Source organism: Catharus ustulatus, chromosome 1 (assembly GCF_009819885.2).
Source record: "Catharus ustulatus isolate bCatUst1 chromosome 1, bCatUst1.pri.v2, whole genome shotgun sequence".
NCBI lineage: Eukaryota > Metazoa > Chordata > Aves > Passeriformes > Turdidae > Catharus > Catharus ustulatus.
In genome coordinates this window covers 73,356,588-73,378,582 of record NC_046221.1, presented here as the reverse complement: position 1 = coordinate 73,378,582, position 21,995 = coordinate 73,356,588, and the positions used below count along the sequence as shown (strand labels likewise).

At 40.7% G+C, this 21,995-nt stretch overlaps 2 protein-coding genes across 2 annotated transcripts; both read left to right on the top strand.

Moving 5' to 3' along the window:
• The first annotated feature begins 487 nt into the window (after window positions 1-487).
• On the top strand, window positions 488-7,779 carry LOC117007453 (serpin B10-like). The gene is made up of 8 exons (XM_033080661.2): window positions 488-748; window positions 1,842-2,019; window positions 2,998-3,111; window positions 4,662-4,796; window positions 5,172-5,289; window positions 5,655-5,797; window positions 6,381-6,536; window positions 7,372-7,779. Exons 2-8 carry the CDS (start codon window positions 1,852-1,854, stop codon window positions 7,774-7,776), a joined length of 1,239 nt encoding a protein of 412 aa, XP_032936552.1. The 5' UTR covers window positions 488-748; window positions 1,842-1,851; the 3' UTR covers window positions 7,777-7,779.
• A 2,852-nt stretch (window positions 7,780-10,631) lies between these two features.
• On the top strand, window positions 10,632-18,365 carry LOC117007461 (heterochromatin-associated protein MENT-like). The gene is made up of 8 exons (XM_033080673.1): window positions 10,632-10,692; window positions 11,989-12,165; window positions 12,505-12,591; window positions 12,989-13,126; window positions 13,660-13,777; window positions 14,481-14,623; window positions 15,718-15,885; window positions 16,909-18,365. Exons 2-8 carry the CDS (start codon window positions 11,998-12,000, stop codon window positions 17,320-17,322), a joined length of 1,236 nt encoding a protein of 411 aa, XP_032936564.1. The 5' UTR covers window positions 10,632-10,692; window positions 11,989-11,997; the 3' UTR covers window positions 17,323-18,365.
• Window positions 18,366-21,995: the final 3,630 nt, after the last annotated feature.

Here is a 21,995-nt window from a genome sequence, read left to right as displayed (position 1 = left end):
TTCATCTCTGGAATGGAAAAAAGGAATAGATCTCTGACGTGCTACATGGGTCAAACAGCTTGCAGACTGCGTGGGGAAATAGAAATGAAGTCTAATCTAAGACCCACACTAAGTTCAAGTGACGTTTCCCACTGCTAATACAAGCAAGGGCTGGTGCCTCTCTTAACTTTCCCTATCTCACAGTTACAGAGTTTCCCTGGCTGTACAGTCTTAGAATCCTTCAAGATTAACAAAACCCATTTGTCCAAAAGAGAAACCCACCAGGAATGACAAATACTTTGTCAGAAGGAAGCAGACAATAGAAAAACTCACACATAAGATGTCACTTTCTTTTTTTCTGTCTGTTTCTCAGAGATAAATTCTGTAAGACAAACCATAAAATAAGTAGTTCAGTGACTGCCTTTTTTTAAACTCTCCAGACCATAAAGGAAAGATTGTTCAAAGTAGTGTGGGTTCAAGTTGTTACTAGCCTGTTGCCACAAAAGTGTTTATAGAAATACTTAAGCAGTCACTTTTGTAAAATTCTTGTATGGTATCATTCTTACCATCACTTCACATCCTACTCTGAGGTGATTCAGTTGTTCCGCAGGGATGTGGCCTACAGGGCATATTACATTGCAGAGCCATGAGTCATAAGAACCTTTGCAGAACTGGCCAGGCACACTATAAATTCATCCTACCCTTCATGTGAACTGCAGAAACCTTGGAGACACCGAGAGCAGCAGCGTTTCTCCCTGCACAAAACAAGGTACTGTAATGATTTCTAGATACTGTTTATTTGACTTATTCTTGGCTGATGTTGCTTTGTTGACAAATGCATAGGAAAAAAGGAAGCAGGTATATGAACTGGAAATAATTAATGCTTGGGACAGTAATTAACTAAGATTACACAGGCATAGCATAGAAGATGAAAGTCTTAAAAGAGTACAGGAAGAGCAACTTATTGTTCAGAGTTCTATAATTTCTGGAGCTGACTGACTAGCACATATATCACAGCACACTAAGAACCATTGTCTTTGCCTAAGTCAGGAAATTTGTTCTTGTACTCTTTAGTGCTTAGAATGATCAGTTTAGCTCCTGGTTTGCAAGCTACTAGGGTCACAAACTATCTTTTATACTAAGGCCATCCTATACCAACCAAAATAGCTCTTAGTCCCTGAGTAGAACCCTCAGGTAAACCTGCAACGCAAATAACAAATAGCAGCCTTTGTGGTCTGCAGAATATAGAAAGCTTGTATTGCAGAAGAGCTGAGAAGCTAGGATCTGGGCTGGTGCTGTAAGACAGGGCTTCAGGACGCTTTTAAAAGTGAGAAAGGCAATTCAGGATGCTTAGCACGCAATATCTGGGGCAGTGCCTGCTCAAGTATTGGAAAGAGCATTTTGTCTTGACCTAAATGAATAGTTTGACTGCTCCTGTTACCAGAGTATTTGTTCACTACAGCAATGAGCATCAAAAGGCTCTTGAACAAATTGAAGCACAAAATTTGTCATAAGAGACAGTTTGTCGGTGGTCTCTACCCAGGCCTTGCTGAGTAATGCTATCAACTATCACTCCAAGATACTGTAAAGGGCAGTGCAAAAAATTTCCTGGTGAACAATATATGAAACACAGCTAGAGGCTGGTTCATCCCTAAAAATGATAGCTGTTTCCATCAGTGAAACAGGATGTGTTAAACTTTATGTAACTTCATAACAGTTAATGCTCCTCATTTTTTATACAGGCAATTTTAGAAAGCCTTTTAATCACAAAAAAAAGTTCAAGCAGTGAAGAGAAACTTCTAAGCAAATAGCTATCATAGTTAGTGGTTCATTAATAGCATCTTTTCTGTCTTTCTGTGCAGCTTCAGGACAATGGATACACTGAATGAAGCAAACACAAGCTTTGCTCTTGACTTTTTCAAACAGCAATGTCAGGAAGATGGTGACAAGAATATTTTGTTCTCTCCTTGGAGTATTTCATCTGCCCTGGCTACTGTTTATTTGGGAGCCAAAGGCAACACTGCAGATCAGATGGCAAAGGTGAGTCTGGACTTCTACAAGTCTGAAAGAGCTGATCTCTTTGAGTAATGTCCTCCATGCCAGAAATTTGCTGTGATGAAACAGAGGAAGGTCATATCATGTGCAGAGTTTCGAGGGCTCTCCCCTACAGTTATTTCAAGTTTTACTCTTTGCTAAACATAAATCCACATCTACAAGATTAGAGAAAAACCATGTTGAGACTACGACCCTTTCTTTGGGTTATGTCTTTCATAGGCAAAATTACTTACTGAAATTGCCAAGCTGCACTTGTTCAAAGTTCGTAGTGTCATCAGGGGCAGTGAGAACAGTCACAATGCATGGTTACCAAGCACTTAATGCAGGTACATAGCTCCTGTTGTAGGAGGGGAGGCCTGTGAGTTTGCATCTGCTAAGGCAGTTTTCCCACCTGCTAAGGAAGTATCTAACTCCTGATTTACAGGACAAAAGAGACCCAATAGGGTAAAAAGGAGTGACCTGTTAGGATGAAGGGCAAACAAAACTAAACAAAAGGCACAGCTCTTCTGAAAACTGTTCCAAGGTTGTTTGCACCCCTTTGTAGCCTGGGTAAGGTGCAAAAGTGCAGAGAAAGGGATTCAAGGCACGGAACTGCCCGCACAATTTTCAGACTTTTTGACACAGAGTGAGCTCCATTAAGACTTCTCCTTTGGTAGACTCCATCTGGGGGTAATTGGCTCTTTCCAGGTGTTAACTAAACATCCCAGGCAGAACTCAAAGCAGGCAGATTCAACAAAGGTCAGGTAAGAGTTTCACCCTGCAGCCCTCAGCTTAGTTTGCACAAGCCATTTAGTACACATGGGCATGGAGACCTAGACAAAGATTTCATATTCAGTAAGAACTGGACATCAGAATAAAATCTGAGCTTGACTGTCCTCATTACCAGTCCCCCTGATGTCACTAAAAAATTTTACTGAAACAGCAAATTTTCTATTGCATTTATTGTTTATTTTTCCATTACAGGTACTTCACTTTAATAAAGCTGAAGGAGCCAAAAATGTCACCACAACCATAAGAATGCATGTCTACTCCAGAACAGAAGAGAGTCTATCAAATCGACGTGCATGTTTCCAGAAGGTATCTCACCCAAGCTGGTGATCAAGCTATGGGCATGGCCACATCTTCTCCTGCTTGTACTTTCCTTCCACACTTACATTTGCTTATGTTTGCCTTCCTCAGACTTTGTGTACACAATTAATTGGTGCAGCATTGTGTGATACTTTCACCTAATGCAACACTTACTACATGCTTCCTCCTTTTACACAGAATTGCATAATCTAACTTAAAATTTGCAAAATTTAACATTTGATGATCAACAGATCTTTTGATCTTTTTCCTTTAGCTCTGAAGACAAATTTCTTTCTCAAACCATTACTATTCAAAAGCTAGCACAGTTCTTACCTCACAGAGCTAATCCCAAAAAAAGAAAATCAGAACATTAACATTTCCAGGCTATCTATTCTTGATATGTTTCAGAAATTAGTCTCCATCACAACTGAGAACTTAACAATATAAATTTATGTGTTGGGATTTTCTAAAGTAGACCAGTTGCTTGGAATAAATCTAAGAGAAATGGGAATAATTTTATTCCTGAGATAAGCCTTTGTCAGCTTTTATGTAATTTAACATAGCAGAACAATACAGAAGAGCAAATGAAATCCCTCTGAGTCCATAAAGACTTTTTCCTAGTTGACTGTTCAAAGATGGTGATATCAAACTCTTCTCCCTGATCTTTCCCATCATCTTTAGGGGAGGTGAGCTGTTTCCCTGCAGTCTGCCCACAAAACCCCAACTGCTGCTAGTTTTGATGAATGGATCTGTATCCCACAGCCAAATCACATGGTGGGAAGATTTATATTAGGGGTTATGTCAACATGTCATTTGCACTGCATGAACAGGAGAGAGATTGTTCCTCATGAGTAACACTTGCCCTAATTGTAAGAATTACAGAGCGCTATGGGTAGCACTATGGGTAGTGTTATGGGTTCTAACACTTTGGAGATTTAAGGATCTGTTCATGCCTCTGATTCTAATATAATGATGAGATAGATATAGCACAGGTGCAGATTTTTTTAACTTACTAATTCGCAGCTTCTTCCTTGAGCTCATTGGAAACTCTGAACCCACATTCATTTAATTCTGTAACTTCAATATAGAAAATTTACTGCAATTAGTGAAACATTAAAAAAACAAAAAAAAAAAACCCTACAAAATATTAAGAGAGAGCTTAAGAAATTTAGGAGCAAACCTTCCATGTAACACTATTTTCATAAATTAAGGGAGTGATAGAGCCAAATCTCATGCATTGTTTAAAAATTAATCTCTGAAACTTGTTTTCTGGATATCTAAAGTTTCACAATATCCACTTATAAACGCTTAAATATTTTACATAGCTCAGGCTCTGAACACTTGCATTCCAAGATATCCACAGTGTCTATGTCACATCTGCAACCTCTATACTTTAAAATTATTCTTTTAATAGCTGTCCAGTTTAGAGCACCTCTTCTGTTGTAATATAGGTAACAGATCACTTGAAGAGAAATACTTTACTTGGATCTGCATGAAGGAAAAAACAGGATTTTTGCACAACAGATGAATAATGTCCTTTTTATTTCTCTTTCTCCAAGACAGAGATTGGCAAATCAGATAATATCCATACTGGATTTAAAGCACTCAGCTTTGAAATCAACCAACCTGCTAAAAATTATCTACTTAAAAGTGTCAATCAGTTATATGGAGAAAAATCATTGCCTTTCAGTAAGGTAAGACTTTTATTCAGATTATGCAGTGTCATTTAATCTTAATGATCTACCTATGGCAACATAAGCCATACACTTCTAAATATTTTTGCAACATTTGCAAATTATGTTATTATCCTTAACATTAATATTTTCTGTGATACTTTTCCTTAGACTTTGGACACTAAAATGTAAGCTTTTTGGGATGCGTATCTAATCTCAGAGTGATTTGTAGATGTAGTTAGATGAGAATGTTTAAATTGAGTGTTTCCACTTAAAAATACTTCGTTCCTTTGAGAAAACACTATGCTGGTGTCCTTGTAATTTTTATTTCTGGCTGTAGTAGTACTCATATTGGCAGGCAGCAAACCTAAGTCAGGTATCTCTATTGCACTGCAGGAATACTTATTGTTAGCCAAGAGATATTACAATGCAGAGCCACAATCAGTCGACTTTGTGGGAGCAGCAGATGCAGTCAGGAGAGAGATCAATTCCAGTGTTGAACAACAGACTGAAGGTAAGTTCCAGCCTCTCCTCTCCAAATAAAAAAGGAGTAATTTTGGCTTTTCTGTGCCCAAGGGGCCCACAGCAGTTAAACAATTCACCTCAGAAAGGTAAATCAGACTTTTCTTACATTAATAATCTACTGACAAGTTCTTACTAAAACTAGTGTCATCCATCTCAGTGTGTGAGGAATATGGCTTATTCTTCTTTGTAAATCAAAATTACCCCAGTAACTACATATTTGTGAATAATCTCAAGCTAGATGACTGCTGCCAGCACTTACAATTTCCCTGGTTTATATCCCCAGAAATTGTGCCAGCACTTAGACCGAAACAGAAAAACTGCACAGATGCGTGAATGTCCCTCTGTTTTCTCTAGGTAAAATCCAAAATCTGCTGCCTGCTGGATCTGTAGATTCACTCACCAGACTAGTCCTGATAAATGCACTCTACTTCAAAGGAAACTGGGCAACAAAGTTTGAAGCTGAAGCTACCAGGCAAAGGCCTTTCAGAATAAACATGGTAAGGCAATATACTGCCCTATTTCCTACACTGCAGGTGGAAAATCCTGAAAAAGATAGGAGGAGAGGGGGGGAAGGGAGAAATCCTGTCACCCTTTAAATCCATGTGGTGGGATAGTTATTTCATTTAAAGCATTCAGTATATTCAGTATATTTATTTCACCACACCTTCAGCACTTAAAGTGCACACACATACCAGGCCCTGAGGCATAAGTAAATTGTCAGAACTGACTTCAAAAAAACTTCCATTCTCCAAAGGCAGAACAAAAAAGAGGTGAACAAAACAGTATGGGTTAGTTCTTTACATTTTCATTTTTAACCATTCAACAAATCATAGTGGCAGTTTCCTACATTTGGTGCCATCTGAGACAGCTCGGATAGCATGCTACGCCTCCCAGTGCCTTTTCAGTGCCTTACAGGCATCCTCTGGAGATCCTGTGTTCTGCGTCCTACCCGTAAAGGATGTCTCAGACACATCAGACAGCTTGTAGAGTAAATACAAGAAACATCCACTGTGTTACTTTAACCCAGTCCCTTTACCCTTCAGAGTACAAATGTAAAACATTCAATTTGATTTGTTGCAGCATACAACTAAACCAGTGCCCATGATGTACCTGAGGGATAAATTTAACTTAAACTACATAGAATCAGTTCAGGCTGATGTTCTTGAGCTTCCATACGTCAATAACGACCTCAGCATGTTTATCCTGCTCCCGAGTGACATCTCCGGCTTACAAAAGGTAAAAAACCTGAGAACACAAATAATGTGAAAAAGTGAGAGTGTCATTATTTATGTTATGCATGTGTGAGGTAAAAGACCAGGCTGCAGACATGTTTCTAGGAAGGAGGGTAGTGATCATGCTCAAGGTAAAGCAAATCCCAAATCTGATCTCATTTTGTGAGTTTGAAGCTCTTGAAGCTCAGACTAGACTTCTTAGTCTTGGAAGCCAGCACATCTGTGGTTGCTAAAGTTGATCAGTCCTGGAAATAGGTAACCCAAACCCCATAAGATTGCCCCTTTTCCAACCAAACAAAAATGAGGACACAAAAATGGCCCTGCTGAGATCCACTGTCCACATCAATTCAGACAGATATGATTTCATTCACAAAAAAAACCCACAAAAAATTGGGCAGCATCTGTTATGTTCCAGGATATCCAGAACTAACACGTATGGACACTGCCACCTTCTGTAAAAAGCCTGATTCTGCCTCTGGCAGAAATTTTCATGGTTAAGGTGTTGGTGGGTGGGGGGTGGGCAGTGGGGGGAAGCTCTTCACTGTATGTTCTAAAATGTGGGGAAGACAGCACTGGAAACAAAAATTCAACCAGACTATTGTAGCTCTGCTATATTCCCTGAAAAATATTGAGAACAGTTCAAATACTGCATTGATATACTACAGAAAAACATTCTCCTTTAGTTTAAAAATTCTCCAAACTGCTGTTTCTTTACTGTTTTTCTTGTGCTCTTACAATCTCTTGAAAAGTTCTGCATTTAAGAAAAGAGAAGAAATAACCCTTAGGGCAAAGGTTTTTGAACATTCCTTAATTTTCTAATTTTCTTTTACTAACTGCAGCTAGAAAGAGAATTGACCTTTGAAAACTTGTCTGCATGGACCAATCCAGAACTAATGGAGAAAATGAACATGGAAGTTTATCTGCCCAGGTTCACGTTAGAAGAGAAATATGACCTCAAATCTACTTTGAGCAGGATGGGGATACAAGATGCCTTCACAAAAGGTCAAGCTGATTTCACAGCAATGTCCAAGACTGGTGATCTGTTTTTGTCCCAAGTTTTTCACAAGTGTTACATGGAAGTCAATGAAGAAGGCACAGAGGCAGCAGCTGCCAGTTCGGCAACACTGGCATCACGAAGTCTTGGTGCTACTGTTATCTTTTTGGCAGATCACCCTTTCCTCTTCTTTATCAGGCACAACAAGACCAAGACTATTCTCTTCTTGGGAAGGTTTTCTTCCCCCTAGAAACTAGATTACTAAACAGGTTATTGCAGCAACAAAAATGAACTAAATACACACCACAAGGAACATCTCAATAACTTGTGCACTTCTTAATTTTCCTGTACTGTTGACAAATCTCTCAATGTTAGAAGAGAGTATTTGTGAAAAATAGCCTCAAATTTATGCCTCTGGCTCATTTTCCTGGCCAAAGGACCCCAAAATGCTACCTAAGTACCAAACTGTGCAAAGAAGAACATTACTTTGTCTTTTCAGCACTTTCTGAACCAGAATTTTCACAATTCAGCATAGACTGAGTTGAGCTCAACCAGTAATTTTAAAGTTTTGATACCTAAAAAGAAAAAAACCCTAGGAAAATCTTCTTGCAGAATGCTTCTGCATCTCCATTGGTTTCAGCTCATGCTGATCCCCAAGGCAGGCTACTCACCCACAATCTTGTCAGTTTTTTACCAACTTTGCAGCCAGGAAGAACTGGCTATGAAATAAACCAATAAGGCAAAATTGCCTTTATTCCTGATACTGGTGCTTCTTCTTTGCTCGAAAAGTGGCTAACACATGCACTTTCTAATCTCTGTCCCACAGCAATTGGAAAGTATTTAACAACACTATAGAACTAGGATAATAAAACACATGTGCCTCACAACCTTCTCTTTTGTAAACTTTCACCCTTCCAACACTATTTCCACCCTAGCACTGTACTGCTTTGCTCTCATTTTACTTTGTCACTTATTCATTGGTTTGAGACGATCAAATGGGAGAGTCAAGTCTGATGCTAAGTAATACTAATGGCCATAAGTACTTTCTGGAAGATGAATGTGAATCTCCCAGGTCATATTTACTCCTGTCACTTCTCTTTCTCCTAAGAGTGTCCTGATCAGTTATGCATGTTTGCAGAGAATGCTCCTGACTATCTGAATTCACAACAGAGAGCAAAGGACCAGGTTTCTTAATGGACTTGCACACCACTACCAGCATCTTACTATGCACACATCTTGTTGAAACAGCAGGACTCCCTTTTCCTGGCAGAGAAGAGACTGCAGACTGTCCCTGAGTCCTTTCTCTTTACTATCAAGTGGTCGGCTGCTCCCAGGGTCCCTTCTGGCCCTGCTTACCAAATGGGAAGGAACATAGGAAAAGTGTCATGAAGCATGTGCTTTACACTATTCCTATAGAGCCCCAAGAGAAAAACCTTCTGCCTGTCTCAGTCATGAAACATGACACTAGATCTCTGTGCATTCAGATCCAATTGTGCCATGCCCTCCTTCAACTCATGGAAGAGCAGCATGTCCCCATGCATAAGCCTCTTAAGCACTTCCTGATATGCCTTGGGAATAGAGACAAAAAAGCCACACCTGGAAGGCCAAGGAGAAACAGAACCATGACAACATGAACACAAACTCGCTCAGGCCTGTAAAGTCAATGGAAGTGTGAGTCACCTCTTCCGTCTCCTTATTTTAAGCATGGTTGAAAAGGTTACACAGTTCATGTCTTTTGGCAGTACCATATAATTACTGAGTGGCAATGGACACAGCACATGAAAAGTGAGTTGTACATTAGGGAACAACCTTTCCCCAGGGTGAAGAGCAGTGCTAGAAATGTTCTGGAATCTTCATCCTTGGAAGGGCTATGGCTACCTTATGTACACCTGGCTCTGCTCCAAGCAGAAGGCTGATCCCTGGATGCCCCTTTCAATTAATATCTGAAATTTTTCTTCTCTCTTGTCAAAAACCACTCTGCCTTGCCATCTCCCTTTCCCATCCTGCATGGCATCCTTGCATCTTGACAGCAAAGGGAACTACCTTGCTCACAGTATATATTTTTGGCACTTGGGAGTCTCCTGGCTTGGACTTCCTCACCACCTAACCATTCAGCTGGCATTTCCCCTATCCAGATTTCTGGAGGATTCACCATATTAAAACTAGCATTTGTTTAATTTCTGGCATTTCTTCACTGCCTTGCACAACACTGATTTTTGACATTTTTTGGAGTTCTTGACCCACTGCATTCCTGTAATCAGGCTTGCAGTAAAATGGTTAGCACACACTACAATTTCCTTCCTTTCCTGTACCTTCCCCTGCCCTCTAGAGTCTCAGAGTTGTTGCTACCACGTTCCTTTTCCATCACTGTCTCTCTTCTGGGACTTCAAAGTGACAGCTCTCGTGCCATGTTTACCTCTCTTGTTTCTCTCTGTCTTTGCTTGAGCCCTCCCAGTAGGGTTGTTTCAATTTTTACCCTCCTCCTCACTGTGCAGTAACTCAATGTTTTGCAGTGTTTGTATCAAATGAGTCCCAGCCATGACTGCAATGAGACTTCTTCATCAACACAACCAGTGGGATGTCTATCTCTTACCCTCTTTCACAGCTTTGTCTCTCTCTGTTCCTAATGATCTTCAGTCTGAAGCTGGACTCCCAGTGTCCAATTTAATCACTAAGCTTGGTGTTTTATGCTAAGGTACTGCATTTGAACCCCAGGAGACACAGAGAGGAGAATCAGACACTCAATTTCTGCTTAAATCCAGAAGTCAAAACCAAGTATTTTGTAACCTTTTAAAAAGTCACTTATTTTAAACAACAGAACAGTTATCTCCACAACACCAGAAAACTTTCAGAATCAGCAACTTGCTTTGCTATCCTGTCAGTAGGCGATTGTGGTGCAACAACAGACCTGAGATTTTAATTCAAGTTCTTTCGAAATGTCTTAACCTGAAAAGGGACCAGGTCAACAAAAAGCCCAAAATTTCATAAGATCTTTTGGGGATGTGGTAGAAAGGAACTTTGGGTAGGTGGAAGCAATCTGGATGTAAATGAAAAGGAAAGGGAGGGACAAGCAGTATTATGTTTTTTAATTTAAAAATTGCTTAACACACAATTGCAGAACCCGATTGAGGACAAGACCTAAGTCTTCTCTCTCACAGGACTGAAGGTAAATATTTAAATCAACTTAACCATATTTAACGATGTTTTTAAAAGCAATTTGTGCCATGTGAGACTGTATGGATAAATTATAATATACCTGTATTATAATGCATTATTCTTGCCTTGTGTTTTTCTAAATTTCAACCATTAGAGAAAATAATTCTGTAAGCCTAAGGAAAACTACTAATTTGGGGCAGAATTATTCACAACCAGGAAAGTTTTCTTAGGGCAGCGAGTAAACTGCCTTACAAGTAAAATCTTCATTTTCATAAAAGAATTCTCTATAAAAGAATTTCTCTATATTGCAGTGAAGGCACAGCACTGTACATTATCAGACCAGAGACTCAGAGGAGTATTCACTGCTGAAAACAGAAATTCCCATCCTTATGCTCTCTTGATTGTGTTCTCAAGGGAAAGAAAATCACTCTGTGGTACAGACTTGGTCTTGAGGGCATACTGACTGCCAGAAAGAATGTAGTTGTTTGGAAACCATACACTTGATAAATACCTGCGGATTTCAGAGACTGACCCACAATTTTTGTTGCTCCATTCCATAGATACAAATATTGATACCACCACCACCAATAATATAAGCATCTCTGGTCTCTTGAGTTGTAAATTACATGAGGCAGGTGTTACTGGGTAGCTATCCTAAAGCCTGGAGCTCTCATAACCTCAAGGTATCTGGCAGTTTCTGGGGAAAATAAAATTGCTGGAACATACAGAAGGGGTGGTAGTTACATACAATGAATAAACTGCATAAGTCTAAATGGAAACAAGAGCTTTGCTTTTCATAAAACTGCTCAGAATATGCTGCTGGCCAGGAAAAGCAAATGAGCCTAAACATTTTGCCTAAATTCTTTTTGCAGTATCAGCTGTCAATTCTATACAGATCCAAAATGTAGTAGTGGAAACTCAAATATGTTGTGAACCAAAAAAATGTGTACTAAAAATACATAAAAATACATATAAATTCCCCTGGGAGCGTTGCTTTGATAAATCATTAGTTAAGGAAAGAAAAGAAAAGAAATACAGAGGTTACAAATCTGCACATCTTTGAAAATCAAAGAAAGAATCACATAGTGAATTGCAGCCGTATAAAAGAGGGAAAAAACCTAAAAGAAATTGGTGCTCTTAACAGGTGGCAAACAGTATCTGTGTGGAAGATAAAAGTACAACTATGCTATTAGTTTTAGTGGTTTAATTGGATTGTCTTGCACATGCAGCATTTCTCACTAATTGGTACTGTGTACAAAAATTTATACATTCAAAGAGTACAATTCTGTCTCTTGCCTCTTTGCAGGCTGTAAAAATGGAAGAGGTCTCCATATCAGTTGGCAAGTTTACTGTTGATCTTTTCAACAAGCTGAACGAGACCAACAAGGGAAAAAACCTTTTCTTCTCCCCTTGGAGCATATCAGCTGCTCTGGCTCTGACATACCTGGGAGCAAAAGGAACTACAGCAACTGAGATGGCCGAGGTAGGTTGCTTGTGTGCATGGGAAGAGCCATTTGGATTTGCACAAACATATTCCTATTGTTGGGAGAAAGAGCTGTGGAAGGGAGTTCTGCCTTGCAGCATGCAGACAGGAGCACTGTGTTGGTGGTCTGGGAGGAGGATGGCACTACTCATTGTTATTCCATGGGATTTATTGTCACTATGGTTTCAGCATCTCTTCGATTAGTCACCTAAGCAGCAGATAGCACAGTGAGTTATCACAAGGAGAGAAACATGAGAACGATTTGACCCCCACTGGACTTTAAGCCTCACTTTAAGGTCCTTCATGCCTGTTTCTTATATTTGGAAACTCTGATTGCAGGTCCTTCATTTCACCCTGGGAGCAGGAGCTGAAGCTTCTTCTTCTGTGGCCAGACCTTCTCGGGGGAGACCAAAGAGAAGAAAATTGGTATCTATTAGAACTAAAATTCCATTATAAAGAACCTCCAGAAACAAAATGTCAAAATACAACTTTAGAAGTCTGCACAGACAACTTTATTGTCTGCACCCCTCTTTAACATACAAACTCCAACCACACTTCAGGATGAAGTTCAATTCCTTTCACTCACTCAGACTCTTAGAAACGTGAAAGGATGAGTCACTGGGATAGCCTGGAAGGTTTGTTACATGGCAATTCAGTTAACCCAGTCATGAACAGAGCCCTGAAAATTGCAGTGATGGTAAACTTGGTAAAATAAAAAGTAAGGAAGAGGAACCCAAATCCGTCTTCTATATACATTGCTTAGCATGTTTTGAAAGCTTCATGCAAAAATGAAATTATTGAATGTTTGGTTTCTTTTTCCAAGGATCCTGAAAACAAGCAAGCTGCAGATATCCATTCTGGCTTCAAGAAGCTCCTAACTGCCATCAACAAATCCAGAAGTACCTACTCCCTGAAAAGTGCCAACCGGATTTACGTGGAAAAAACCTTCCTATTATTGCCTGTAAGTTAAATCTCAGAGAAGAGTAAGAAGAGGTGCAAAAAATATTTCTCTTTTTAATTACTTGCCATTAATACAACAGGTTGGAAGTTGACCTTAAATACTGCAAATAGGAGATCTGGACTCCAGTGATAACCTTAACTGGAAAATACCAGTCAGTCTACTCACAGAATTTATGGATGCATTGCCTCTGACTGTATTGTAGGGATTCCTTTACATGCAATGTGCCTTTAATATTGGAACCCTCAATATATAAAATTTTAAATGAGAAATTAAAATAAGCACATCTATAGGATGCGCGCAGCCTTCCTCACTTCTCCAGATAAATCTTGGAACAAAAGATGTGAAATTTCTGTTCTCTGGTTATTTCTTAATTGTTAACCCACAGTCCAACAGAAAGCAACAAGCAAGATCCTGCAGTCCTCTAGGTCCAAGAATCTATCAAGTCTAACAGCTAACAACTTCCTTTTGGGACTAAAAAATAGTATATTTCTCTAGCATATAACTTTTTTGCTCACTATTTTGTTATTTTTCAGACATACATACAGCTCAGTAAGAACTACTACAAAGCAGAGCCACAGAAGCTTAACTTTAAGACAGCACCAGAAGAGTCAGGAAAGAAAATCAACACTTGGGTTGAAAAACAAACTGAGGGTAAGCTGGGCTCAGCCCCAACATCCTTGCTGTCCCACTAAGTCAATCTGCCATTTCCTTTGGGCAGGTGCCCTTGCTTCCCCAGGTGCTGCTGGAGCAGCCAGGTCATGCCTTCTGATGTGGAGGTGGGTAGTGATGTGGTGGGAGGACAGAGAAAGAGCAGCACACTTAAGCAGCTTCAAACACCTAATCTGGACCTCAGTGAGCCGCCTGAGGAGATTCCCATTGACTCCTAGAGCTGTGCTCTGCAGAAGCTGGTCGTCAGGCAGAGCCGTGCCCTGGTGCTGCACCCAGGCACCACTGTCAGAGCAGACAGAGGGGAGAGACACCTCTGCCTACCACCATGTTCCAGGGCAGCGGGGGTGCCTGCCTTGCTGTGCCACCCTGCACTGGGCAGAGGGGCTCCTCCTTCTACCTGGTGTAACCAGCCAGTAAGGCTTTCTGCTTCTAGCTGCTTGCCATGAAGCTGAGACTGAGCTTTTTGGAGGAAGGAGTAAATCCCTGTCAGTTAGCCAGGAGGACAGATCAGTAAACAGCTTTGGAGATTGTAAAAATTGCACTGATTTATGTCAGGGGAGCATTTTAGGGAGCAGGGCACTGACACATGGACTTTTTACTGAGAAGTTGAACTGAGAGAAAAACTGATCAAAATGTCCCCACTGTGCTATGCTCAAATGAAACCTGACTCTTGTGCTTTCAAAAGGCAAAATCAAGAATTTGCTGGGTCCACGAGATGTGACAAACTCCACCAAGCTGATCCTAGTAAATGCCATTTACTTCAACGCAGAATGGGAAGTGAAATTTAAGGCAGAAGATACAGAGCTGAAACCTTTCCGACTAAGCAAGGTAAGTTCCTCCTCCTCTTACTGTGAACAACCTGGTCACAACAGCTGTTGCTGAAATCTTTCCATTTAATAACTCTTTTAGCTAGCCCTATGGTAATTAGGCTTGGTGAAAAGCTGTTTGCAGAAAAATCTGTTAGTGCTCAGGTCACTGAAACATAAGGATGTGCTCAGGTAAATGTTAGTGAGCTCCAGGTAACAGCTGCTATTTCCAAAATCACTGCAGTAATTTGAAACCTTTCTGTTAAACAGTGCTAAAATGGACTAAATAGTAAAAACATGATTCTGAGAGTCCAAGGTTCATGGATGTCATGGATGCTACATGGCATGTCATGGATGAGTACAGTCCCAGACCTCTGCGCTGTGCAGCCAGGCCGGGCACAATCATTCCTGCTCCAACACAGCTGCAACAGGGTGCCCTGAAGTGGTGCATGGCTGCGTGAGGCCAGAAGCAATGGAATGGCATGTATCCAGAAGAGATGTTAATGAATTCACAGTTAAAGACAAGAACTCCATGCAACTTCCACAAAGCATACCTTCTACCTTCTGATTAGCACGTACATATATATGGTCTGCTTCCCTGAATGAAGGGTTATAGACTTTAATAGAAGTTACATTATCCTGACAACGTGACTGCTTCCCTGCAACTTCTCTCATCATGAGTCCTTTTGCTCTGACACTAGTGTTATCTTTTGTCAAGCAATCAGCTGGTCACTTTTTATTGCCAGAGAGAGGAGACCACTGATAAGCGGCACAGCACTGATCCTCTTAAATCTGTTTTTGTGCCAGAGTGTTGTAAGGCCAAATCCCATGCCTGCTCCATATCCCTAATCCTTGCAGATATTTCTAGCTCTCTTCCTCCTTCCTCCTTGGGCATGTTTTGGGGAGAAGAGAAAAATATCTCAGTTCAGCCCCCAACAAAAGCTTTGGGACAGACACCAAGATAAGCAATGTTGTCCAGTCATCAAAAACTTTGGAAAATGGATGGTAAATTACTGTTTTAAAAGCTTCTTATACAATTTCCTCTCCCTGCACTGCACTGAGACATCATCCCTCTTCCATTCAAGGAATGATTTCTTATTTATAAATACCTTCCAGAACAAGACCAAGCCTGTAAAGATGATGTACATGAGAAAAGCATTTCCAGTTCTCATCATGGAAACAATGAATTTCAAAATGATTGAGCTGCCATATGTGAAACGCGAACTCAGTATGTTCATCCTCCTTCCTGATGACATCAAAGACAACACTACGGGTCTTGAGCAGGTAAGAGAGCATGCTAAAACCATTCTGTATTACTGTTCAGTCATTAAAAAAAAAAGAAGGGCAGGCTGACAATAATATCTCCCTTTCTGAGGACATGCCATCATGCTGTTTGACCTCCTCCACTAGCTGAATTAATTTTAATACTTCTCTAATGGCAAGAAACTTCTTCCATGCTGCGCACCCTTAGTTTGGTAAGAACTGAAGACAGACAACACTGTGCATAATCAGATGCTCAGCTCTTCAACAGCCCCCTTGATTGACACCCAATTTTACATTATTTGCATGTTCAAGAGACACACCACCACACAAGAAGTCACAGGTTCTTCCTGAGATGACACCTTTTCTCCATGGCCTGGAAGTTTATTTCCATATTGTTCTCACTCTTTTCCCCCCTCTCCCCTCTGACCATTTGTCTGCTCTATGAAAAACTAGGATTTTGATGAGATTGTATTTGCTACAATAATGAGATCTGCTACTGTAGTTACTATAATTCCAAGATTGTTAAATTCTTGGAGTCTATACCATTCATTTCTTTCCTCCATTTGATCTGAACCCTGGTGGCATAGTGCCCAGGACACAGAGTGGCAGTGAAAGAGTTTGCTGGAAGCACCTTGTTTCAAAGCTGTCAAGAAAATACATGCAATAATATTAACACCTGCTTTTATAGAACTGGACCAAACCATGTGCCACACAGCAATTTTATTCACACCAGGACTGAATTAAAAGAGAGGAAAGAACTACCACGGGGGGTGGCAGGTGTTGAATGCCCTTCCCATCTCTCTTTTGAAATGAATTTGGAAAGGGCCCTGTTCAAAACTTTGCAGCATTAAGACTCAAATATTTGTTGTGCACCTTGTCTCTGATCATCAGTAAAACCAATTTCTATTTCATGCTTTCACCTAAATGTAAAATTTGCTATTTAAAATGTTTAATTCATTACACTGCCATAAAATTGATGAATTTATAGTTAATTAATTGCTTTTCCCTGCAAACACCAAATTCCTTCTCTTTCTTAAATGATAGCTGGAAAGAGAACTGACGTTTGAGAAGCTGTCTGAATGGACTGATTCCAAGAAGATGACTGAGGCCTTTGTGGATCTGTACCTACCTAAATTCAAAATGGAAGAGAGATATGACCTCAGGGATAATCTGATCGGGATGGGAATGCGCAGTGCCTTCAGCAGCAATGCTGATTTCAGTGGAATGAGTGAGAAGGATAAATTGATGATCTCCAAAGTTTTTCACAAGTCTTTTGTTGCAGTTGACGAGAAGGGCACTGAGGCAGCTGCTGCTACTGCTGTCATTGTAGAACTAACAAGTGCACATGTTAGCCGTGTTCTGGAATTTAAGGTTGACCACCCTTTCTTCTTCTTCATCAGACACAACAAGTCCAAGAGCATCCTCTTCTTTGGTAGATTCTGCTCTCCTCTAGAATGAATTATTATTTACTCTCAGATAGCAACCAAGGTTCACTCTTCAATGGAAAAAGTGAACTGCAGTGCTAAAATCTCAGCCTTAAGCAATGTAGCCACCTATACTGAAAATGCCTGTTCTTTTCTTTCTACCCAATCCCACTCAAAGCAGGCAGCATCCGGCATCCAGAAGCCATCCTGAACCACCAAAGAACACCCCTCTACTTCTCCTTTCTATCATCCTAACGAGACAATCCTAAACAGAAAAGAAAGTGCAAAATTTTGCTCCCTTTTATCAAATCTGCTCTTCTGGCTTTGTTGTTTAAAAATAAGGTGGAATGATAAAAGCTCTCTGCACAAATGCTATCATCTAGCCCTATGTCAAATGCTGACTTCAAGGGAAATGCAGTTCATTCTCTTGTCTCTCACAGAGAGAAAAAAGAACCCCGAAAAGAAAAAAAAAAACAACAAACTCGTAGAAATCTGTATGCTCTCTTTTGCTTTATTTTCCTCACTAGGAAACCTGCATTTGTGCTACAATGCTATTTCATAACCTTAATTTCTAATTTCAATGACTGTTGGAAATTAACAAAATTTAATACAAATTCAGAATAATTTCAGAATGCCCTTTACCATCCCGTCTCATCATATGTATATAGGCACATCACATTCATTCTCTCCTGCTCTTTCAGCTTGCTAAAAAAGTAAGACTGTGAGGGAAAATTGTCCAACCCTTAATATTGAACTGCTGACTTCTAATCACGTTGCATTTTTTCCTTATTTTTCTAAATTTTGTAGTTGAAGGTTGCTGAGATTTCTGACCAGCAAAAATTAGCAACATTCCTTCTTGCCATCTTTTGTTGATATGTAATCTAAACCTGTTGGAATTTAAATCTTCCTTTTTCAATTTTACTGATTTATACCTGTTTTCTGGTTAATACCTGCAAAGCTTCCTTGCCACCTGTAATATTGATCAATGTTTGATGTATACCTTATGAGTGCATCTCAGCAAAGATGTTTGTGGTATTGATAGTGAACTTTTGATTTTGATTGACACTTTACTTATTATTTTACCATGAGCTGCATCTAATAAAATAAATAAACTTGAAGTTGTGTTTGTATTATTCAAAACACTGACTTACTTGGTTCTCTTATAGCATCCTGCAATCTTCACAGCTGCAGCATGTTTGCATTTTTGTCATTCCAAATCAACTACCACTTGATCTAGCATCCCAATTGACAAAGCTGAGAAACTAACACACTGGTGTCTTATTATCACTAGGTTTCAAACAGGCCTCTAAACACTGTTATTCTGCATGCCATCCTAGGCATTTACAAACATACTTTTCACAACACACCAGAAATAAGAAGACTAACCAGAGGCTATGGCCCAGAACAGTACTTTCGAAATATCCCTTTTGACCATGTTCAAGATCGAACAAGCAATGGGAAAAAAATGAACCTTCCACACATCCCTCTTGCCCATGTACAATAACGAGCAGGCCATGCTGTACTGGCAGCATCAGTTCCCTCTGGTGGCTTGGGAGGGCAGCAGTTGTGCTATCCCTTTGGCCATAAGGAATAGCACAAAGTTTTGCAGCCATTGTGGTAGTCCAGCTATGTGTCAGAGAACATTGTACATAAGACAACAGGATCTGAATGCAGGAGGGAGGTACTGTTAAAAGCATTTACTCTCAACAAAATTCCACCTATAATTACAAATCGCTCCATCTCCCCAGAAAGTACTCTATTTGGAATTACATCTCCCTTCAACAAAATATATCCACACTTCTAAAATCAGTGTCCTCCCTGTAAGCCTGCAAGCCACAGCTCAGGATTTAGTTGTCTGTCCCTCAGGACCTAACCCAGTGCAGCCCAGATACGTGCTATTGACTCAGCTTTACTGAGAAGTTTGTTCTTTAGGTGTGGAAGAACACATAAGTGAAGGCTGTGAAAAACAAGAATAATGAAAACAGAACTTCTGAGGCTCTCTGAGGAACTACACCACAGTGACTGCCAGCTGGCGAGAAGTGCTAAGCCTCAAACAGGTTGGATTGGGCACCAAGCCACTCCCAGTCTTAGCTTTACTTGAAGAGTACATATTCCAGTGAAAGACTTGGAATACAAGTGAAAAGTGCTAAAGAGAAGAAAAGGCACTCATCCAGGGGGATGACCCTCTGCAGAGATCATCTACTGCAAGCAACACTGGAGCTGCTTCATTTGTGCTTCCCTGCATTATTGTCATGGTAACCAGCATCTGGCTCTCAGGTCAGGCTAATTCTACTAATTCAATTTTCTTCCAGAAACAGAGAATTGTCAGTGTAAAAGTGGCCATTTGAGATCATCTGGTCGCATCCACTATGCAAACAGGCTAAACTGATGTTGGTTGCATAGGGCAATATCCAGTTGGATTTTGAATACCCGTCTCCACCGACGGAGGATACACAAGCTCTCTTGGCAGCCCATGCCAGGGTTTGACCTTCCTCATAAGTGACCATCTTCATCCTCTTTTAGGTTCAGATTGAATTTCATGTTTTCAGCCTGTGCCCATTGCCTCTTGTCATCTGTCATGTTTTGACACTCGCCAAATGCCAAGCACCCACAAAAGTCTCTCACTCATCCTCCCCTGCCACAGCTGGGCAGAGGAGAGGAAAATAAAATGACAAAAGGCTCGTGAATTGAGATAAGAACCAGGAGAAAACACTCCAAGGAAAAAACAGGCGTGGCTTAGAGGTACAAAGTGAATTTATAACAAGCCAAATCAGACGAGGATAATAGGAAATAAAATAAGCCACTTTTTCTTCCCCCAACCCCTTCCTCCTTCCCACCAACAGTGCAGGAAGACAGTTCAGGAAGACAGGGCAGCAGGGCTTTGGTCACTTCACCACCTGGCGTGTTCTTCTGCTACTCAAGGAGAGGAGTCCTTCCCTTGCTCCACTGTGGGGTCCCTCCCACGGGAGACAGTTCTCAATTAACTTCTCCAGCATGGGTCCATTCTCACAAGCAGCAGTCTTCCCAAAACTGCTGTGCTCATTCTTTCATGGGGTGCAGTCCTCCAAGGACAGGCTGGGACCAGGGCCCCCTCTCTCCACTGGGTCTCCCACTGGATCACAGCCTCCTCCAGGTATCCACCTGCTCCAGCATGGGCACCTTCCCCACGGTCTGTGGGTGGATCTCTGCATTCCTGTGGATCCCTACAGGTTGTGTGTGGATCTCTGCATCCCCCATGGATCCCCATGGGCCGTGGGTGGGTGGATCTCTGCATCCCCTGTGGATCCCCAAGGGCTGTAGGGGCCCAGCTGCTTCACCATGGTCTCACCACAGCCTCCAGAGGAACCTCAGCTCCAGTGCCTGGAGCACTTCCTCCCCTCCTTCTGCACTGACCTTTGCCTCTCCATGTTATTTCCCTCACTTGTTCTCAGCTTCTCCTCTTCTCTGGTAAGAAAAAAATTGTGTTCACTTTGTTTTGATTTTCTTAAATATGTTATCAAAGAGGTGCTACCAACCTCTCTAATTGGCCCAGCCTTGGCCAGCAATATGTCCATCCTCAGAGCCATCAGGGACTGGCTCTGCTGGACATGGTGGAAGCTTCTGTCAGCTTCTCACAGAAGCCACCTCTGTGGCCTCCTCACAACCAAAACCAGGCCACACAAAACTCATGGGAACCACTGAGAAGAGCCTGGTTCCTTCTTTGTTGCATCCTATAAGGCATCAGCCAAGGAACAGGTAGGTGCAACGTGACTGCATTTCCAAATAACTGTTTTGTTTTCAAGAAGCCTTGGATTTGTTCTGTATCATCAAAATTTGAAACTTCAGGTCCATTAACTCCTCTTTGAAAAGTCACAATAACTTCATAAGCTAAAGAAAGAAATGCTTAATGGAAACTGATAAAGTAAGCCTCAATACAAACACATTGTGAACATGGACTGCTTGTCATTTAATGATTCCATGCTTGTCAAAATGCAGCATATTAACATGCTTTCAGTTTGTCCCACAATGAAAGATGAGGGTTTTGTGTTCCAGTACCAATGTCAGATTCATTAAATAATCCCTGGCACCTCTGTGGTAGATGGACTTCATGAAAAGCAGAAATTATAGACATAGTTTACACTACTAAGACCAAGAAAATTTACAGTGTTGGTGTACTGTTAGTACACAAAGACATATAAACCCCCACTGCTTTCTAATTGCAATGCAAACACATCCATATTTCAAAAGTTTTATTTTGCCACCAGAAACAGGCACAAGAATCCCCCTTTTCACGTGTTATTTATAGTCCTGTCTTTAGAGTTCTATTGCAACAGATGTGATACTTGGTCTCATTTTCTTCCTAGGGAGCATAGCTGAATAGGATTTTTTTCAGAGTAAAAATCCATAACTGGACTTAGTCTAACACTGATTTTAAATTCTGCTGCTTATAACTAGCAATAACTGCAAGAGAATTCATCTTCAACAAATGCCCAAAAGACGTACTCAGAGTGGATCACTTACAAAATAGAGTGATAGGAATATGGTAATCAGGCAGAAAGATACAACCTCCCTGCTGAGCCAGATGGAACGAAAGATGGCTTTAAAAAAGACCAAATTTCTTCATCACTGTGCCAGAGGAAAAGGACTGGTTTTATCAAAAAAACTTTTCTATGACCATTTGTCAAAGGTCAATCCACTTGAAGTCAATAGGTCAGTCAGTCATTGTGA

Excerpts from the sequence above, each read along its gene's own strand:
- LOC117007461 (XM_033080673.1), top strand. The coding sequence starts at position 11,998 with ATGGAAGAGGTCTCCATATCAGTTGGCAAGTTTACTGTTGATCTTTTC. Across the intron at positions 12,166-12,504 it reads CAGCAACTGAGATGGCCGAG|GTCCTTCATTTCACCCTGGG; the intron begins GTAGGTTGCTTG and ends CTCTGATTGCAG. Across the intron at positions 13,778-14,480 it reads GGTTGAAAAACAAACTGAGG|GCAAAATCAAGAATTTGCTG; the intron begins GTAAGCTGGGCT and ends TGCTTTCAAAAG.
- LOC117007453 (XM_033080661.2), top strand. The coding sequence starts at position 1,852 with ATGGATACACTGAATGAAGCAAACACAAGCTTTGCTCTTGACTTTTTC. Across the intron at positions 2,020-2,997 it reads CTGCAGATCAGATGGCAAAG|GTACTTCACTTTAATAAAGC; the intron begins GTGAGTCTGGAC and ends TTTCCATTACAG. Across the intron at positions 4,797-5,171 it reads AATCATTGCCTTTCAGTAAG|GAATACTTATTGTTAGCCAA; the intron begins GTAAGACTTTTA and ends ATTGCACTGCAG.